Consider the following 20,925-nt stretch of genomic DNA (forward strand, 5'->3'; position numbering starts at 1 on the left):
GCTTCACTTAAAAGACTGGAAGCTAGTTTTTTGAAAACCAATGATCACAGACCAAAAGTGCACTGTGCAAATGCCATCAGTTTAGAGAATCCAACCAAAAAAATCCATTGAAGAAATGCATATCATCATTATTGCCTTAGGATCAAGACGATTACTAATCACACATTAATAATTGGAATGTTGTCAACATGCATTTTTTAGAAGTACTTTAATAGCTTAACCTTGAAAGTGACTTCCTCAAGTTCTTTTGGTTATCAGCCCTAAATCAGTGTTTACAGATACTTCAGTGTTTGGTTTATAGTCTCCAGCTCACCAATAAGGGGATGCTTCCTCAAACTTATAGAAAGCTTGGTCAAAAACGCCTGAATACTTCTATTTTTATTCAGCTCACTATAGGAATCTGCCCTCAATCATCCTTCCGATTTACTCTTACTTCAGCCACTAGGAGGTGCAAGAGTACAGCCCGGGGAAATTGTCCCTTCTCACAGTGGAGAAAGTATATGACCTCACTTATTACTTCCTGTGGACTACGTGATAAGAGAGCAAGTATATGTGTTGGGTAGGCGGGGGGGGGAATGCAAGGGAGTTGAAATTTTTAAAGCACCAAATATGTACGATTGGGCAATTGGAACCTGCGGTATTGAACACAATCTTAATGACTTAAAAAAAATCCTTGAGCATGGATGCAAGCAGCATTGTGCTGTATCAACACAGATATTTTGGAACAATATATCATTTTTAAGAGGTACGAATTGTTTAAATAATGGAGGGAGGTGGAGTGGGGGGTGATGGTGAGGGTTGATTTGGCATTTGTGTACAATTCTAAAAAAAATAGTTCTCATCTTATTTGAAAAATTCCAAAGGGAAAAATATCACGTTGACTAATTCCTTCACACAAATAAATAAATAAAATGACTTGGATATTGGAATGCGGAGTAAAATTCCGAAATTTGCTGACGATACCAAACTTGGAGGATTGGCAAACAGGAGTGGCAAACAGTGAGGATGATACCAGTCGGCTGTAACAGGACATTGATAGGCCAACACAATGGGTAGATGGAATTTATCAGTGAAGCGTGTGGGTGATGCATTTTGGCAGGTGTTAGAAGGAGAGGCAAGTTAGACATAATGACACAATTCTAAAGTATGTGCAGGGACAGATGCTTGGGAGCTCACACAAATAGATTTTGGAAGTTAGCAGGACCTATTGAGAGAGTAATAAAGCAAAACATGTGGAATCTTGGGCTTCATAAATAGAGGTATTGAATGCAAATGCAGGGAAATTTATAAAGCTCTGATTAGACTGCAAATAGAGCATTGCACCCAGTTCTGTCCACCTTAAGATAGATGTGAAGGCCCTCAAGAGGGTGCAGAGGAGATTTACCAGAATGGTTCCAAAGATGAGTGAATTTAGCTTACAAAGTTGGGTCAGAGAAGCTGGGGTTGTTCTCCTTGGATCAAAGGAGATTGAAGAGAGATCTGATAGAGGTCACGTTATGACAGGTGTAGATAAGGTCGACATAGAAAAACTGCCCCTGATGGTACAAGGACTAGGGGATACAGATTTAAGGTTTTGGGCAAAGGATGTGAAGGAGACGAAGATTCAGAGATGATCAATGATTTCAAAAGGAAATTGAGGGAAATAAATTTCCAGAGCTGTGGGGATACAGTGGGAGAAACTGAACTGGCTGGATTGCGCAACAGAAAGTGGCATAGACATGATGGACTGAATGGCCTGCTTCTGTGCTATAATGTCACTATGTCTCTAAGGCTCAAGGCTGGGTTCTGCCAAGTTCCATATTTATAATATGATTCTTCAACAGCCCTCCCAAGCCCACAACCCCTACTACCTAAAAGACCAAGGGCAGCAGACACTTGGGAACGCCATCACCTGTAAAGTTCCTCTCCAAGTCGCACACATTCCTGACTTGGAACTGGATCAACATTCCTTCGTTGTCGATGGGTCAAATTGCTTAGTGTGAATGTGCCTGCACCACACAGACTGCTTAGGTTCAAGAAGGTGGTTCACCACCATCTTCTCAAGGGCAATTAGGAATGGGCAGTTCTGATGAAGGGTCATACGGACTCGAAACGTTAACTGTGTTCCTCTCCGCAGATGCTATCAGACCCGCTCAGCTTTTCCAGCTATTTTTGTTTTTGTTAGGGATGGGCTGTAACTGCTGGCCTTTCCTATGATGCCCACATCCCATTAATGAACAAAAGTAAAAGTACTGCCTGTCAGAGGTGCAGTGTGGCCACATGTAGCGTGAATTAGTTTATCTTGGAGGGTTGTGTATTTTAGTGCATTTGATTCCCAAAGACAGGACAGGATTCTAAATCAGGCCTGAGCACGTGTCCGCTTATCCAATGACTGGAACGCTATCTAACTTGCAGGAAAGGCAAAACTATTGTGGTGGGGGTGGAGTGTGTGGATGGAAAAAAAAAATGAGAATGGTTGTGTGTGAACAGTGTGACATAACCCGATGACAAATTACTTGTGGTCTTAGCATTGTGGCAACCAAATGTGTTCAACAGGAAATACAGATGCCAGGGGTATAAAGGTCATGTGTGAGTCGAGTGAGTGAGCAATTTGGTTTCCTCCCTGTTATTGTTTAAGATTTTAAAATACTTGTGTCAAGACATCATGGTTATTGTGTGCAGAGGACTCCAAAATTAACTCTATAGATCTACTCTGATACCAATGTTTTTATAGCAGTAATAGATTATCAGCAATCTTCAAGAGGCATTGAGGGAGGCGGGGGAAGACAAGGGCCACTTGGCAAAAGGAAATGAGCCAGAAAATATTGGCCTTGCCCAATTAGGACCAGCTGTTTTCTAGTCATGTTGTGTTAATGACTAAGAAGCAAAGCATCCATTATTAAAACAAACAGCTCCACTAAACAACCGTATACCAGAAACACTGATAGGTGCTGGCAGAATCATTTTTTTTCTTAAAAACGCATTCAATATAGGTTTCAAAATTCATGATTGGCTTCCCCGATTTCCATGGTGAGAGAGCTTATCAAATTGTGCAATCGCATTCACAGATAATCATTTCCCCTTTTCTGTATTTTAGGATGATGTACAAATGTTTTCTTCTCCAAAGTGTGAAATGTAAGTCCAAGCCTTTTGTGCAGCACAGCGCAAACATTAAAGAAAGACAAGATGGATCTAGCAGCACTGATTCAGTGATGCCAAGCTTGGCTATTAAAAACCTGCCCTCTGTAAGAACAAGACAAACTGGAGGAGAGTTATCGGCAAGATCAAAAAGAGGAATATGAAGAAATGAACCAGGCAACCGAGGGCAAATAAGATGGCAATTGGCATTTTGAGCCTCTTCTCACCACCAACCTGTACAACCTGCCTCTTTCCTATCTTTTCTGTCCCTTCCACCACCCGCCTCTCTCTCTCTCTTGCTTCCCCAAATACGCATCACTTTATTTCTCTACCCCAACCTCTCATTCTCTCTTCCTTCCCCACCCAAGTACATTTACTGTGATAGAATGTACATTTGCACAGGAATCGAACGCCACACCTGTAACACTCTTTTCTTCCCCAGCACAAAACACCTCAACTTATGTTACCACACACATACCACAGAGAGAAGACACTCATCAATCTGTGTGATGGTGGAGAAGCCGATGGCTGAACAGATAAAGATGGGGGCACATAAATATGAATGATACATGTGCCACATTTAAAAGAAGCCACCAAGGGTGCAATTCAACTTCAATGAGGGCACAGAACAGCCATTCATGGATCCATTATGGGAACAAAAAAATTGGGTGGGTGTATAATAGTCCTGTTTGAGCACTCAAATCTTCAGTCCACACTACATTTATATTTTATGCATGTGGGTTATAAGCTTTTTTATAGATGGTCTGTGGTGCAGCAAAAACCACGTGCACTTTAGAAGGGTTTATAAAAAGACACAGAAACAACAGTTTGGCACAGACAGTTCCAGCAGGAGTCATCACTTCAACAGGACGCAGAGTCTGATGAAAAGCCACTTAAAGTTTGGAGAAGATTTAAAACATAGTTATTGCAGCATTCTATATTTATAGACAATTTGATTATCAGTTGTCAGCATGTCTAGCTTTCAAAAAAATTGGATTGAGGGTTAGAAATTAATATGAAGTCCAATTTTCATTCATGATCTAGCATTGACCATTCCTCTCTTCTTGCCACCAACCCCCCACCCTACCCCCTCCCACCTCAGAAAGGGTTTGGGAGATGATAGATGGAGATGATGGAGCAGCAATGGCAAGATGAGGCAGCTAAATGCTGATAAGATATGCACTGATGTTGTTTCTCCAGGCACTACAAACAATTTATTAGCCTGGAAAAACTCAGCAGGTCTGGCAGCATCGGCAGAGAAGAGCAAAGTTGACATTTCGAGTCCTCATGACCCTTCAAGACATTTTCGCATGAGGGGGACATGTTAATGATTTTTTTATTGTTCTATTTTTATTCTTTCACAGCTTTTCAGCGATCTCCCTGAAGCAGCACTTAGCCTCAGGGAGAGATGCACGCAAAAGAGCACACTCTCGCAGTTGGGGAATCCCCTCCACAGAGAGCACATAGCGTTTCCCGTCGGGCGACACGCTGGGCAGGCCTTAATCAGCCCACCCACTTAAAATGGCAGCGGGGCCTGATTCGGCAGCGGCCCGCCCATCAAGGGCAATATTGAGCCCTCAGAAGCGGTCGTGAATATCGAGTGCTAAAAGATAGGGTCAAAGATGTGTGCTGCCAAAGGTATGAGTTGCCAGTCACGGCCAACAAATGGTAGCGAGAGCATGGAGGAGTTATTTTAAAACAAATAAGGTGATGTGCTGAGCATAATGTGTTCATTACTTTGTATTATTATGTACAAGTGAGTTGCACTGATAGATTCGAGTGAGTCCATAACTTGCTTTATTTCTTCACTTGCAGCTTGTGAAATAAAATAGCTTAAATGATCCATATCCAGCTTCGTTTCACCAAGCAATTTTTCAGACCACCTCTGAAGAGGCTGGAGAAGCGCACTTGCTAGAATGTGCAAAAAGACCCTCAATCTATCCAGCTTGTTTGGCAAGTCACATTGTAGCATCTTCTGGGTTATGCTATCACAGAAGTGGATAGGGAGCAGCAAGAGTCCAGTTAACACAAAAGTGTCAGGGAGAAAAGTGACCACAGGGGATAAGCTCTGGAGACAAAAAGTGGAGCATTTATACATTTGATAATTTATATATTTGATAAAATTTGATGTACTATCAACTCGAAAAGCCAATGTTCACAACCGCAAACAATTGAAGCCATTACAAATTGAACCTTTCCTTTCTCTCACTGCCATCGTCCGCATTAGATCTTCAAACCAACTCACCTAATGAGTGTCTCGTTATGCAAATCCCAGACAAAAATACTTCCATCACTGCAGCAGGAGAAACAGACTTTAGCATCTGGGCTAATTGCCAGTGCATAGCAAGCGGGGGCTGACGAGGTCAACTCAGCTTTTATTCGTGGGCTTGGAGCTGCGAGATCCCAGATGGAAATGGTGTTGGCTTCTCCACCCACAATCAGACTACGTCCATCAGGGAAGAGTTTACAGGTACGGATGTAATTTTCTCTGTTCTGGAGGAAGAGATTACATTCAAATGTTAATTGTCCTTCAGAGGGCACAGCGATACACTCAACCGCTAAAAGCTACTAGTCATAGGCTCTTAAGAAATGTCTCACTGTAAAAGAATGGTTCAACTGAACATAGAAAAGGGTTTGGAATAATTTAGACCTTGGACAAAACATTCTAGTTGATCAAAATGACAGAGGCCATGATAAGGTACTAATGGAGGCCCCACTGACTTCTCTCAGTGGTAGCACTCAAACTTATGAATCAGAAAGCAACAGGTTCAAGACCAACTCCTGAGACCTGAGCATTAATTCTAGGCTGACAATTCCAAGGGAGGTACTGTGGGAGTTCTGCATTATCAGAGGTGCAGTCTTTCAGATGAGACATTAAACAGAGCCTCTGTTGGTGCCCTCGAGTGGAAGTAAAAGATCTCACAGCATTATTTGAAGCATGGAATCAGAGCATAAGAAATTAGAGCAGGAGCAGGCCATTTGGCCCTTCGAGCCTGATCCATCATTCAGTAAGATCATGGCTGTTCCGATCTTTGTCTCAACTCCACTTTCCTGCCAGTTTCCCATAACCTTTGTCTCCTCTATAAGTTCAAAAATCTGTCTATCACAGCCTTGAATCTATTCAATGGCTTGGCTGCCTGGGGTAGAGAATTCCAAAGATCCTAAATTCAGAAGAAATTCCTCCTCAATTCCATCTTTTTGAAACTATGGGTCGGATTTTAACCGAGTCAGGAAGACTCCATGTACCTTTAAAAATGGCAGGCAGGACCCTGGTGCAGAACTCTTGCCTTTTGCTAGAAGGGGAAGGGACACGGTGTGATTCACGCAGGAGGGAAACCTGAACTCAGCAGGGCCATTTGAACTTAGTGCTGAGTTTAAGCAGACCCCATTTTGGCTATTGCAAGGGCCTTAATCCACAGTGTGGGAGTCATGAATTGAAGGAGTAGACATAAGTGCTCTCCAAGGGCGGATAAGGCCTGTTTAAATGTCATGATCTGAAGTTTTCTAAATGGCCTGCTCTTTAAACTGTAAAAGGAAACTGGCTGCAGCTGTCAACGATTGCTTAAAAAAAAAGCCTCTGCTGGATTGCTTTGATTGACAGGTCAGCTGGTGTAGCATCTGTCCATGCTGTTTTAATAGAGATGTTTGTTGACATATTCCCAAACACTATCGTTATGTCCTTATGAAAGATTGGCAAAGTTTCAAAAGCTACAATTACCTTAGCAGGGTGGTGGGGTTCTGAGCTTACAGTTTGATTGACAGCTTAAAATATCTAATAAAGGATTAGTTGTTTTTGAGATGGATTATGAATAAAGTTTGTTTTTATAAGAGATTAACCACTTGAGATTTAAGAACTTTGAATAGGTTTCATGAATGGGCATCTTTTCACTGTCAAATGTGTAGAGTGAGAGCTCTCTTAGATTTTTAGAAGTTTATTTTATTTCACCTCCACATGCTTCTGAGCTCTGCCCATGGTGAGACTTGCAGAGTTGGCATAGAGGGTGTAAGGAACCATGGGGGGGTTGGAGGCATTGAGTTGGAACAGGGGTATGAGGAGCCATATTGGGGGAGGGGGCAGTGATAGTGAGGGGGTGTGAGGGGTAAGGACTGGAGAGCCTAAAATCTTCTAAAACAATTGGGACTAAGTCCCAGAGAACCATCCCCATGTCCTCCTGTATCTGCTTCTGGGGCTGGCAGACCCTGGAGCAAAAATCTCACCGTTCATGGTTCTTTTACCGAGGTGTGTCAGGAAATTTCCAAACTTGAGCTGCCTTCCTCGCTAGCCAAAATCCATCCTTTGTTCTAGATTCCCTCATGAGGAGAAATATCCTTTTAGCATCTAGGGGAGCTCACCCTGGTGCCTTGTCATTATTTATTCATTAACCAACATCATTAAAACAGATTATCTGGTTATTATCACATTGCTGTTTGTGGGAGCTTGCTGTGTGCAAATTGGCTGCCGTATTACCTATATTACAGCAGTGACTGTACTTCATCAGGCATAATTGGCTGTAAAGCACTTTGGGAAGCCCTGACATTTTGAAAGCTGCTATATAAATGCGAGTCTTTCTTTCTTTAATGACTTTTCTCATGCTCCAAGTAGGTTTGGTCACAAGAAAATATAACTGAAAATGGCGGGTGATGCAGGGCTGAAAATGATCTTGGGGCTCAGACCGAATCAGGAGGCTGTGTTACACCCAATTTTCTGTTCCACTGAAGTCAGTGTAAAGAATATCAAGCACGGTGTAAAACCTATCCCAATTCACACACCTGGCGAAGCCAATTTCACCTTCTGTGCTATTCCTTTAAAAGTGAAAGTGATAGCATGGCCCTAGAGAATCAAAACGCACATCTGGGAGACTAATACAAATCCATCCCCAGATTTCTCACAATCCAGGCAATTTGAAGATCCCAGAATATAAAGCATGAACTGGAACTTTAACAGTCATTGAAAACACACTGAACAGGAGGGGAGACACATGTCTATAGAAGGAAATTGTACAGATTTGAGGAATGAGGCTAAGAATTAAATAAAAGTGCTAGAAGCAAGTGAAAAATGAATAAAAATGTACCACAAGTCTACATTATTGGTAGCTCTGAGAAATGCAGGATTCGTTCTCAAAAAAAAGTGGACAAGGAAATGTACTGGAAGCAGAAAATCATAAGTAGGTTGATTCTCGCTCAAGGCTTCTTTCAGGCACAGTTTCCCCCTTGGCATCAGTGAAGTTACTCTATACAGGGCCCATCTCCTGGGCTTTTTTTGGGCTCTGGTGTCTGAATAGGTACCAGATGCTACATTGGTGGAGGCTTTTACACTGGCTCTCCTCTTCAATTTATGGTAGATTCTCTGAGAAGTACAAAGAAATGCAGTAAGAGACAGCAAGTTTGTGAGGGGCTTTGCATGGGTAAACAGTAAATGTGAAAACAGCAGGTACTTTGAGGACCTCGAGCAGTTGACCTGATGTACAGTCCCGTCAGGTTGTCTCACCTTGCTGGATTCCTTCAAAGTATACCATCTTATTCATTTATTCCCTGGGTGTTGGAATAGATAGAGAATGAGGTTAACTGCTGTGAGGAATGTCACACTAATGCCCTTTGGAGAAGTTGCCTTGAAAGGCCAAATAAAGCAGCCTTCTTCATACAGCTGCCATATGCCCATTGTTCTAGCCATCAGTTGAGGGGTGAATATAGGTTGGTGGATGGGGTGGGGAGTGAGTGCTGTATCACTTGCCCAAAACAACTTGCATTTATATAGCACCTATAAACATGGAAGCACCTTGGGATGCTTTACTAAGGAGTGTTATCAAATAAAATTCAACACCAAGCTACATATGCAGAGGGTGGCTCAAGACAAGGTAGGTTTTAAGATGCATCTTAAAAGGATCAATCCACGTTAGTTTGGGTTTCACTTTATTTAGATTCCTCTCTCCCACCCTCTGACATTGACAAGGGCTGAGAAATATGAAAGGTTCACTTTGAAACTTTATAAAGATGGAAGAAATACTTGTCTCCCCATTAGCCACTTGTAAGTCTACGCATTCCTTTAAATGTGACCCACTAACCAGATTTTGGCACTTCCCCCATTCGTCTGGCTCCAGTCACCAGACCAAAACTGTACAGGCAGCCACCAGTAATTATTCCTGTAATATTGTGACTGATAGTCAGCTGATTTCGCTGTTGGTTAGCTCTGTGCCAGTAGCTCAGCAGAGAGGCCTAAACTTGGGCCAGGATGGTAGATCAGTCTATTGCCCAGTCCTCCTTCAGACTGCAGTGCTGATGAAATCGAATAGCAGAACATTGAAATCCAGCTAGCCTAGTTCAAAATGACACATTTGGGAGGGATCATTTGCCAAAATGGTAAATATCTAAATAAATTTAACTGTGGAGCCAAGATTTGCTATTCTAATACTTAAGTGATTAACAGACTGGGCTGGCTGCCAAAACCCAATGGCATTTATTAGGTGTTGTAATAACTCCTGATAGCTTTGGGGGGTGGGTGCATGGAATGAAGAGGAATCAGGCACTTTATAACAATGCAATAAAACATGACAAGATATTAAGTTCAAGCAGTTAGAAGCAAACTACTCACTTATATCGGTTTTAGCTCCTCTACCACCAGCTACAGGTCTTCAGCCAATTGTCAGAAATTCTTCCAATTGTATATGGAGCCATTTATTTGGACAATAGACTGGGTTAAAGCTTCCTGCCCACAACTCAGGCCAGTTCCTTCCTCCTCCCCTCCTGAAAGTGTTAATGTCTGTAACTGGGGGTTCATTCTGTGGCCATCCTGGCCAAGTGACCATTGTGTGTTATGTGATCCTTGACAGAGGCTGCCAGCCAAGTCCAATGCCAATCCCACCTCCAGTTGGCATCCACTTTCAGCAGGGCCTGCAGAATGGCAATCAGGAGCAGGAACCCTCTCCCTAAACCAGGAATGCAGAAAGTAACTCGATGTTCCCAATTACCACCCTGAGATCAGATAACAAGACAGACTGGAAACCAAACCTGAGCCTTTCTTGGCTTGTAGGTTCAGCTACTTGCTGCTTCAACGGGGGTTGCTTGTGTTGCAAAGCTAGGAGGCTCATATGGTTGGCATGTATTTGCTATTTCCTTCGCACTAGGCACTTACTCACCCTGGAGGACAGGCATCAGCTATCCAGTACCTTACCCAAGTGACCACTCTCACATGATTCAAGGCAGTTAATGCATGATGACAATTCAATAGCATTGGTATTGGGAAGGTGGACAGCTGGCGGCAAAGCCCAACATTATTTTCACCAAGACCCACACATGGATTTTCCATAAGGAGTTTCTAGACAGTGATAATGAGTGGGAAGCTTGGCTGACGTTTCTGCTCCTGGCATCACTTGGGTGAAGTGCTGGAGGATGACTGACATCCATGATACGAGTGAGAGTCAGAATATGGGGAGATGGAAAAGGGTGAAGGCCAATATGCCAGCCGGACAGGCCTCCTGCTTTGTAACACAGGAGCTCTCATCAAGGAGTGAAGGTGGCTCCGCTAATGTATCAGCGTATTTATCCCATTCAAAGGACCCTTCTTACTGCTTAAGCCTGAAGTGTCCCAATTTATTACTATGGCTCAATCTGCTAATCGTCTTCACTTCTAGCTAGGAGCATTTCCTCCCCCACTGGCACCCCCCCTCCATCCTCCCTATCAGCTTTAGTGAAAGGTAGTAGAGGAATATGGAAGACCACCATATTAACCAGGCAAGCTATTGAAATCAATTACTGCCAAGTTCATGGACTTGCCCATAGTAACAGTGCAGGCAAGCACTGTACAAATCACCAGTCAGTTCACACGATGCTGCTTCAAACTGAATGCAACCTCTTCAGGGCTGCCAAAAATACCTATGCAAGGCCAAGACTGGGCTGTGTGGAGTCTGTAAGCTGCCATAGAGCAGGAATGCACTGTAAACAAGCTTTGAGAGCTCTGCTGGGATATCCTGTATAAATAAGCTGAATAAATGTGCCCTGCATGAGTAATGTTTATATGCATAAGGACACAGCTTTATCCCTGCACTTTGCCTTCGATCCGAGACTGTGTGTGACCCTTAGCAAGGTTTAAAAGAAAAAAGATAAATAAGGATACTGTTTTACCAGACAATCCAGCTGTGAGACCGGGCTCCTGTTTCCTGGCTGACTGATATCCCACACTTTCACGCAGCCTTTTCCCCCAGTGTACACGTGCTTTGTGAAGTTACTGACGGCTACAGCACACACCACCTCTCCATGGGGAAGGTTGTTGATCTGTCGAGCATGTCGTGGGATGCCCGGGCCTGTGAGAGCATCAGTCGGGAAAGCAACAGGCTGCATCTGTCTGTCTGCTCCAACGTGGAACGAGTAGGCGCTGTTAAGGGGGACAAGAGGCAAAAAAAAACATTACACCGATCTTTAGCTGCAAGGGAGGGTCATTCGACCCAGTGAGTTTTCTGATCAATCTGGACTCCGTCTGCCCGCTATTGTAAGATTTCCCACACCACCAATTCCTTCTCCAGGACTCCAGGATGCAATCCCATTAATTCTTGAACCCACTCCTGATATCGTTGACCCTGAACATCAAGGAATTCAAGTGAGTTCAAACAAGACATTTTGAATAACCATTTAACTATTGCTCCAGTGGCACTGTGCCGGCTCATCGTAAACAAAACCCTGGTTGGAAGATATTGTACTCAGTTCTGGGCACCACACAGTTTAGGAAGGGTATATCGGCATTGGAGTGCAGCATAGATTTGCTAGAATGTTACCATGAGTTAAATTACAAGGGCACAAATAACGAAGTCACACAAACTAAGGCCTAAATTTTCCAGCCCTGCCCACCGGGGGAATCGTCGTGGGTGGGATGGGTAATTTGACAGACCAGCAAAATGTCCGTTGGCTTCAGGCAGAAATTTCCAATGCCGCTGCAGACGGGACTGGAAAATCCAGCCCCAACGCTGGAATTTAGAAGATCAGGGGTGATTTGATCAACGTTTTCAATAGGATACACAGAGAGCGACTGCTTTTTCTAGTTAGGGAGTCGAAGGAGCATAGTCTAAAAGCTGAAGCCAGGTTTTTCAGGGCTGAAGTAAAGAAACACATCGACATACAAAAAAAAGGGTGGTAGATGTTTGGCACAATCTGCTGCAAGTGGCAGTTGATGCAAGACCAATTGTTGCTTTAAAATCAGAGACTAATAGATTATTGTTCTATTCAGGGACATGGGGGAAAGGCAAGTTATATGTTGTTATGTCAAGGATCCCCTGAAATCATGGTCGATCCAGGGGAACAGGCAGGAAAGGGGAGTTAAAGCCCAAGATCAGTCACGATCATATTGAGAACAGCGGAGAAGGATCAATGGGCCCCAGTGGACATGGGGGAAAGGCAAGTTATATGGTGTTATGTCAAGGATCCCCTGAAATCATGGTCGATCCAGGGGAACAGGCAGGAAAGGGGAGTTAAAGCCCAAGATCAGTCACGATCATATTGAGAACAGCGGAGAAGGATCAATGGGCCCCAGTGGGTCTTCTCTAGCTCCTATTTCTCGCATTCTTATCTCATCAAATGGTAGAACAGGCTTGAGGGGCTAAATGGCCTCGTGTTCCTATTTAACAGCACTTACTCTTCCACCCTTCACTGCTTAATTCTAAATTGAGTGAGCTGCAATTTCCTCCTCCCCATTAAATATTGGGAGATGGAAGCCATTGGCCTAGAAACTGGAAGGGATAGTGTCAGACTGGCTCTAGGGTAATGAGGATGGAGGCCCATTATTTACCCTGCACCCCTTAATCATCCAAGGGAGGCTCCTCCCAAATTTCTTGGCCATACCTTCGGCTCCCACCAGAAACACTCATGACCAATTCCACCTCTCTCCCAGGTCACAGTTGAACTACATCGCTTGAAAGCTTGCTATTCTATTAAAATCGAGCAAAGCTTCCAAAACCTAAATCCTCTCTATCACACAGATTCTTTACTTCCACCTCTATTATCCTCCACCTCTGCCCTTGTCAGCCCATCGGCTGCTGAAACCATCATTATTCCATGTGTCACCTCCAAACCAGATCATTACAGTTCTAGGCTGGCCTCCATCCTCCAAGCTTCAGCTCATCTTTAACCGTGTTTTACAGGAGGAAGAACCTGACATAGCGGCAACAGCACTAAACTAGTAATCCAGAAGCCCAGACTAATCCTCTGGGGGCACAGGTTCAAATCCCACCATGGGGCAATTTAAATGCAATTAATAAAATCTGGGATTGAAAGCTAGTCTCAGTAATCATGACCATGAAACCATTATCGTAAAAATTCATCTGGTTCACTAATGTCCTTTAGGGAAGGAAATCTTACCTCGTCTGGTCTACATGTGACTCTAGACTCACAGCAATGTGGTTGACTCTTAATTGCCCTCTGCAAATGGAGGGCACAGCAAGTCACCCAGTTCAAGGGCAATTAGGGATGGGCAACAAATGCCAGCATTGCCAGCGACACCCACATGCCATGAAAGAATAAATAAATAATCCTGTGCTGTCTCACTCTTCCATCACTCCTAAGCAATATTAGCTTCCAACGCTTAGCTCTCAATCCTCAACGTCTCCAATTTAAAATGCCATGTCCCTCCCCATTTCAAACATCCCATCAATTCTGGCACCCTCTATTCACACTACCATCGATGGCTGTGACCTCAATATCTGGACCACAAGCTGTGAAATATTCTACCTACATCCCTCTAGCTCCCTCTTCTTCACACCGCAAATCATTGCTGTTTGAACTTCAGACTAATAATCAGGTGCTTCAAAGACTGCTTTGTCATAATAACTAAGATTAATAGATTTTTGTTAGGCAGGGGTGTAAGGGGCTACAGAATCAAAATGGGTAGATAGAATTGTGATACAGGTGGAACAGACCATGGACTAAATGGCCTATGCACATTCCTATATTTACATAAAAGCAAGTTCAGTTACAGCTCAAAGCCACATTTTGGGCAAAAATCCATTGTATTCTACTTTCACTCTCAAGGTACTTACGGTTTTCCTGCTGTTGCTGCCGATAGGCTCCCAGGAAGTCCTGGGCCTCGTTTGTGAGAGTGAGGTTCAAACCCAGCCTGGGCACACCACAAAATGGTGTTAAGACAAGAGAGAAACAGGACACTTTGGATTAGAAATTTGCAACCAATTTATTTTCCTTTCTAAAGTAAAATAGGTGAGAGAAACGGTTTTATTTAGGAAAAAAAAAATTATTGCTTTGTGTGTGTGACCAATAACTTCAGGAGTGGTTGACAAGCAATGATTATGTGAAGGAAAACGCCTTACTTCTTTCTCCATTATACGATTAAAAACAAACTTCCAGGCAAATAATCTTTTGATGCTGAACTACCCCTTCTCCTTCCTTCTATTGGGCTCGACTATTCTGATCAGCCTCCCATCTTACATTTCAGCTCAACCGATACTCATTCTTATATTTTAAGTTGCATCAATTCCTGTTCACTCACCACCCTTGCAGGCCTACATTGGCTCCCAGTCTTTGAACACCTCGATTTGAAAACAATTCTTACCCTCGTTTTCAAATTCCTTCATGGCCTCAACCTTCCTTTATCACTGTGACCTTCTCCAGGTCTACAACCCTGAGATCTCCGCTCTCCTCCAATTCTGGCCTCTTACCCATCCAGATTTTAATCACTCCATAATTGCCTCCAGCTGCCTGGATCCCAAGTTTTGGAATTCCTTCCCTAAACATCTCCACGCCTCTCTCTCTCTCTCTCTCTCCCCTCAAAACCCACCTCCTTTGACCAAGGTTTTGATCATTTGCCCTAATATCTCCTGATGTAGCTCGGTGTTAAATTTTGGTTGATAATTGCTCCAGCTAAGCGACTTGGGAGATTTTACAAAGCCAAAGGCATTATATAAATGCCAGTTGTTCTAATGTTAACTGAGGATTCAAAGTGTATTTAAGAACCTGGAAATTTGGCTTCACGATGCTTTTTACGAACAGCAAAAACACGCAAGCTTATCACAGGTTAGTGTAACTTGAGGTCATCTCAAGTTTCTTTAGCTACCACACTCTGCTGAAGCTACAACTATTAAATGCTCAGCATTTCCAACACAGCCCACGTCTAAATTTGAAAACGAGATACTCAGCTTTCCATTCAAGGTTAGATTCGGGGAGGTGGCAAATATTTGTGAACACAAGACTGAATTAATTATCAGGGTTCACAATTCAGCACATTTAATGCTGCCCCCCCCAACCATAACCCCCACCCTATGTCCCTGCATTTAGACCTATTTCTAAAAGGCAACTGAACATATGATATGCTGGAGGTTTCCTGCATTGAGGAAGCTGCCCAATAATTTAAATAGCTCGGTTAGCAAACATTTCACGCACACATACAGAAGCATCTAGTGCTATTCAAGAATTCAATTGTAATCCTAATCATGATAAGGAATAATTTAGTTCAACAAAAAAAACACATACAAACCAAGGTCTTTCCTAAAATATACTGGGTCTGTCTTTGTTCGCAAGTGATGGGAAGCTCATAGAATAAAATTACTTTGAATTTGGAATTAATTGGCAATCTCACTCAAGGGGCCTCAGCAAGGCTGATGAAGGAAATGATTCCTTCAGAACAGGAATGACTGGGCACTTTACTTTTGTCAGCCATGAGAGGGGCACATTAAAGAGCCTCATGAGGCTACATATAAAGTTATTAAAGCCAGGCTCCCATTAATGTGCATACCTCGAAGTCTGTTGATACAAACAGAACTTTGGTTTTCCAATTTGAGATTCATCAGTCAATGAGACAATGGTCCCTTTCAAATCTCCAGGCCCACAATATCCCAAAGGATAAATCAGTAAGTAAGAACTAGAAGCAAAAATAAGACTGACTACACTAGGTCCAGGCCTTGGAGGAAGGACCAACCTGGGGTGCTTGATGCTAACAACGACACCCAAAGTGGAAAGTCAGTGTCAAACACAAGCATTCCTTGCCTCAACAGACACAAACTTCACACACAAAAAAAACATTTATTGGGCAACCAATCCTTGGGACATTACTTTCTTCCTCTCCCTTCCTTCTCATGGTGTCAACGATTCACAATACTTTCCAGGTTGTGAACTTTTGTCTTTTAAGAACTGTTTGGACAACACAAACGCACAGCTTACCACAGATGAGCGTCCAAACGTGGAGGCTGAGGCTCCGCCATTGAGCTGAGGGGAAGCGAAGTGTAAACCAGCGTAGGCATTGGCACCAGCAATCCCACCATTGACTGCAGTGTGGACCATGCCGAACGGGACAGGGAAAGCACCCTGTACTGACAGGGGTGTTTTTAAGCCTAATGCTAAAGAAGAAAGCATTAAATTAGTAATGCATGGTTAGTTCATCCAAGTGCACAATTTGTGCTAACCTTTGTTTTGTTTCTGAACAACATTAACTAAACAACAAATTACAAGAATGCGTTTTCTATAGTGCTACTAGATGATTAAAAAAGAACAATTATTCGTTCCCTACAAATCTAATTCAGTTTAATGGTTAATCTTTAAGAACACAAGAAATAAGAGCAGGGAGCAGGTCGTATGGTCCCTCTGAGCCTACTCCACCATTCAATAGGAAAATGGTCAGCCTTCAATCAACTCCACTTTCACACCCAATCCCCAATTCCCCCGCCCCCGCCAAAGATGTTTCAGGCGAGGCAGTTTTCTCCCTCCCACTGCAAGTGGAAACATGCCCCAGGGGGAAAGAACTCCACAGTGTAGGAATAATATTTAGAATAATTCAATGTTTCTGTACAGCAGGATAATGTGATAAATTGGGCATCTCTTTGAAAAAGCCAGCACAGGCAATGGCAGGTTGAATGCTTCCATAAGTACAGAAATTAGAAGTACCTGTTTTAACGGTACCAAGTACTGTGGGAGAGGAAGAACTTTCTCTTCACATGTCGATCTTGTGGACAGCTTTGTAGAACTACCATGAAGGGCAATTCAGATTCAATTGCTCACTAAGCCCTTGATTCGAGCATGGTGGAAAGGTGCCATCATCGGGCAATGGGGAAAATAGGTACCAAATAAAAGGGCCATGGCCAACATGCCCTCTAAGTTGCAATTGGGCATATACCACACAAGGGACAAACTGGCCGTGCACAAGTAGTGGCCTCTTTAAGGCAGTTTAGCAAACAAGCCATGCACAGGGAAGGGGAGGAAACTATTGGGACGGAGGCCATCATGAGTTGGCCAAAAAGGGGGCAAGGTCCAATTCTCAATGCTCAACCTCCAACTCTCTTGACAGGAGCATGACAAGCCCCTGAAACATAATCGGAAGCTCTTAGAATACACACCCTCAAAAAAAACAGTACTTGTGTGGGCACAGAGCCTCCGTTAAAAATGCAACAATAGGCACGTTGTCAATAAATAAGAAGAGATTCAAATCAAGAAGGTCACATTACCCAAAGGATCAGTCCCGGCTTTGCTAGAAGCTGAACAGAGCTGTGACGTGCCACTAGTTCCAGGGGTTGCGGAATCGCTCCGTGATGCTGGTATATTCGACTTAAGACCAGGTGTACTGGTTTTCTCATTCTGCCATCAGGAACATAAATAATAGTTTGACAGTTTTTAAACTGAAGCTTGTATTAGACTAATCATGGCCTTGGCACATGACAAAGTGCTTCACATCAGGACCTTTTATAATAGGCTTCTTTTCAGCTGCACTCTGGGAGAATGGGCTTCATATCCTACTGCTAGTGCTTTTGCTGTTAACTCAGGGTTCTGTAGCCCTGAGGATCCAGAGAGCAATGGAGCACACGAAGAAAGAGGGAAGAGGGAAAAAAAAGAGAAAGAGAGAGAGAAAAAGAGAAAGAACGAGAGGGAGAAAGAGAGAGACAGACATAGTGACTCCTGGCTTATTTGAAAACGCACCTTTCAGTTGAGCCAAGAGTTCATTTCAGATGAACCTTTTAGTCATTTTAATTCAGCCACCCAGAAGATGTGACAAATGAAGAGATAGAAAAGGGAAGAAGCACTTACCACAACTGGGTCTTTACTCTTTAAAGGAGGAGGGGGAGGGGGAGGAGGAGGGCTACTCGTGGAAACCAAGGAGTTGGGGCTATTCACTTGGTTCTTTCTCCTCACATGCAGTTTGTCTAATCCATTTTCATGTGCTGCTTGGGAAGGACTGCTGTAAGGCGATGAAGGTTCCTGCAACAGGCAACACCGTGTTGTTAGTCCACAGTAAAAGGCTAGAATGCCTAATTTAAAAAAAAAATGTTCTCAATCTTCAGTCTGTATTGACTGGGCTGAGCTTAACCAGGTCAGTGGCAAGAGTGCTACCATTGCATGTGGACTTTGGGGTGAGGGTGGGAGGTGCAGGGGCAGAAGCAATGGTGTAAGGGAGAAAAGAAAAAAAAGAGACAGGCATAAACTGACTCCTGAACCCCCCCCCAGTGACATTCTGGGTAAGGAGAGGATATGGTTGTCCTTTGGTACTCTCTGCAGTTGTCACTCATCATCAACATTCACACCGGTAACTGGAGTGCACGGAAACAACTCCTAGCACAAGTCAGTGCCTTCCACCCAGCAAGGGGAGAACAAGAAAGTGGAGGGGGTCTCTCGTTTTTGAGCATAAGCTCGACTTCCCAGGACACACAGCTAATGGGGTAGACAAAACGTACCAGGGTCACAGTTGAGACCTGCCGCTTAGCAGCAAGGTTGCAAGGAAGAAGAAGGAGAGGAAGAACTGAAGGGATTTTTCAATGGAGTCTTATACTCCTGATGGGTCCTGGGCAGGTGGAAAGTGGAATTTGGCTCATTGGGATCTCCAGTGTTTGACAGCACCAAGGGAAGGAATTGAAAAGCATCGTCTTATGCCCAGCCCCTGCATGCAGTCTCACCCAGACTTGTTATGAACCACTTCGGCCCAAGCCAACTCATTCCTGGCTAACAATGAGCTAAAAAAAAAAAAATACAGTTCAGTGTGATGATGGGCTAGGTATGGAATGTAGCAGGCTGGGGGAAACAGCATTTTGGGATGGACCAGGCCTAGTTTGGGCAGCAAGTAGGGCACCATACGTGACTGTGACATTGCTCAGAACTGCAGTGGAGAGGCAAGTAGGTGGTTGCACAAGAGAAGCAAACAGCATCCTTGGAGCCAACTTGACAATGGTTAGGTTGGAATAAAAACATTCCCCATAGGAACGAGGCAACTTTGAGCTAGGTTTAAAAAAAAAAGTGAAAAACGTCAAAGATTTTTCATTTATTTTATAAATTGTACTTTAACTTGTATTAATAGTTGGCAGACTGTGGGGGAAAAGTTGTAGTCAAAATAAATTAAGGAAAGATATTTTAAATGATTTGAGTTTGTTTTTATTGGTAGATTTTCTTCATTGCTTATAGTTAAGATTTCTGATTTGTTGCCATCTTGTGAACACATGATTTGAGTTACTGAAAGAGCGACTCCAGTGCACGACAGTATTTTAATATTTACATGAAAGCGTCAAAAATGAAGGCAAGGTAGGCTGCAGGAAAGCTTTTAAGCCGTTAAAACCTAATCTTACAAACATTTAACTGACCTCATTTGAAACGTCAACAACAAGATTATCATCACTCTTGTCTTCATCGCTGTCCTGTTTAAAAAGAGAGAAAAAAATGTTAAAACTTCTGGAAGATGTGCTTGGCTGATGTTCCTGCCATTTCCAGCACAGGGTGATTCATTAAGTTTCAGCACATCTTCCAAAACAAAACAGGTCAATAGTTGATGTCAGTCATCAAGGTCAGTACAATTGTTATATTCAAATCAGGTTGGTAAGTAATTGACTGAGTGGAAACATATGAAATACGAGCAGAAGTAGGCCATTCAGCCCATTGAGGCTGCTCCGCCATTCAGTAAGATTATGGCTGATTTGTTTGTACTGCTAATTCCACATTCACATCTACCACCGATAACCTTAGATTCTTGTTAGGCAAGGGAATCAATCTACCTCTGTCTTAAGGATATTCAATGACCCCGCCTGCAGAGGTAGAGAGTTCCAAAGACTCACAACCCTCAAAAGAATTTCTCCTCATCTCTGCCCTCAAAAGGGCATCCCTTAATTTTAAAACAGTGCCCCCTAGTCCTGGAAAGCCCCTAGCTTGCATCCTCTGCATCTGACCCAAGGAGTGCATTCCTATTTTCGGTCATCTAGTTACTCAAGCTTTAAAATTCACATTATGGACCTCTGAGGAGAAGGCCATGCTTAGCTGTGATGGTCCCTGTGGTCAATGAGCCTGCTGCTCACAGTCTTTGTTCAGGCAAGTACTGCCACTTAGTGGATATTGGTGTTATTTGTAGAATTGCAGTCATGTATGGAATAACATTTTCAAATGAGGAGGGATAGAGAAGGGGAGGGAGACTTGTTATTAAAATCTGGATGTTCTAATTGTTACCATCGCTGAATTCCCCACTAAAATCATCCTGGGAGTTACCATTGACCAGAAACTGAACTGGACCAGCCATATACTGTGGCTACAAGACCAGGTCAGGGGCTAGGAATCCTGACTCGCCAAAACCTGTCCACCATCTACAAGGTGCAAGTCTGGAGTGTGATGGAACACTCTCCACTTGCCTGGATGAGTGCAGCTCCAACAACATTCAAGAAGTTTGACACCGTTTAAGACAAAGCAGCCTGCTGGATTGGCACCCCATCCACAAATATTCGCTCCTTCCACCACGGACACACAATAGCAGCAGTGTGTACCATCTATGAGATGCACTGCAGAAATTCACTAAGACTCCTTACACAGCACCTTCCAAACCCACAACCACTACCATCCAAAAGGACAAGGGCCACAGATACA

At 43.3% G+C, this 20,925-nt stretch overlaps 1 protein-coding gene across 11 annotated transcripts in view; it reads right to left on the minus strand.

Annotated features, from left to right (window-relative positions):
• LOC121287469 (transducin-like enhancer protein 1) overlaps positions 1 to 20,925 on the minus strand; it is a 163,492-nt gene that overhangs the window by 14,952 nt on the left and 127,615 nt on the right. For 10 of the 11 annotated variants that reach the window (XM_041205380.1, XM_041205383.1, XM_041205379.1 and 7 more), the window contains 7 exons: positions 19,662 to 19,715; positions 18,121 to 18,291; positions 17,544 to 17,673; positions 16,267 to 16,442; positions 14,136 to 14,212; positions 11,236 to 11,485; positions 5,363 to 5,610 (listed from right to left, as the gene is read on the minus strand). In XM_041205380.1, the coding sequence (XP_041061314.1) occupies positions 5,363 to 5,610; positions 11,236 to 11,485; positions 14,136 to 14,212; positions 16,267 to 16,442; positions 17,544 to 17,673; positions 18,121 to 18,291; positions 19,662 to 19,715 (1,106 nt within the window). The remainder of the gene's footprint in view (positions 1 to 5,362; positions 5,611 to 11,235; positions 11,486 to 14,135; positions 14,213 to 16,266; positions 16,443 to 17,543; positions 17,674 to 18,120; positions 18,292 to 19,661; positions 19,716 to 20,925) is intronic. The other variant, XM_041205386.1, reaches the window with a different exon arrangement.

The sequence above is a fragment of the Carcharodon carcharias genome, chromosome 14 (assembly GCF_017639515.1).
Source record: "Carcharodon carcharias isolate sCarCar2 chromosome 14, sCarCar2.pri, whole genome shotgun sequence".
NCBI classification, from domain to species: Eukaryota; Metazoa; Chordata; class Chondrichthyes; order Lamniformes; family Lamnidae; genus Carcharodon; species Carcharodon carcharias.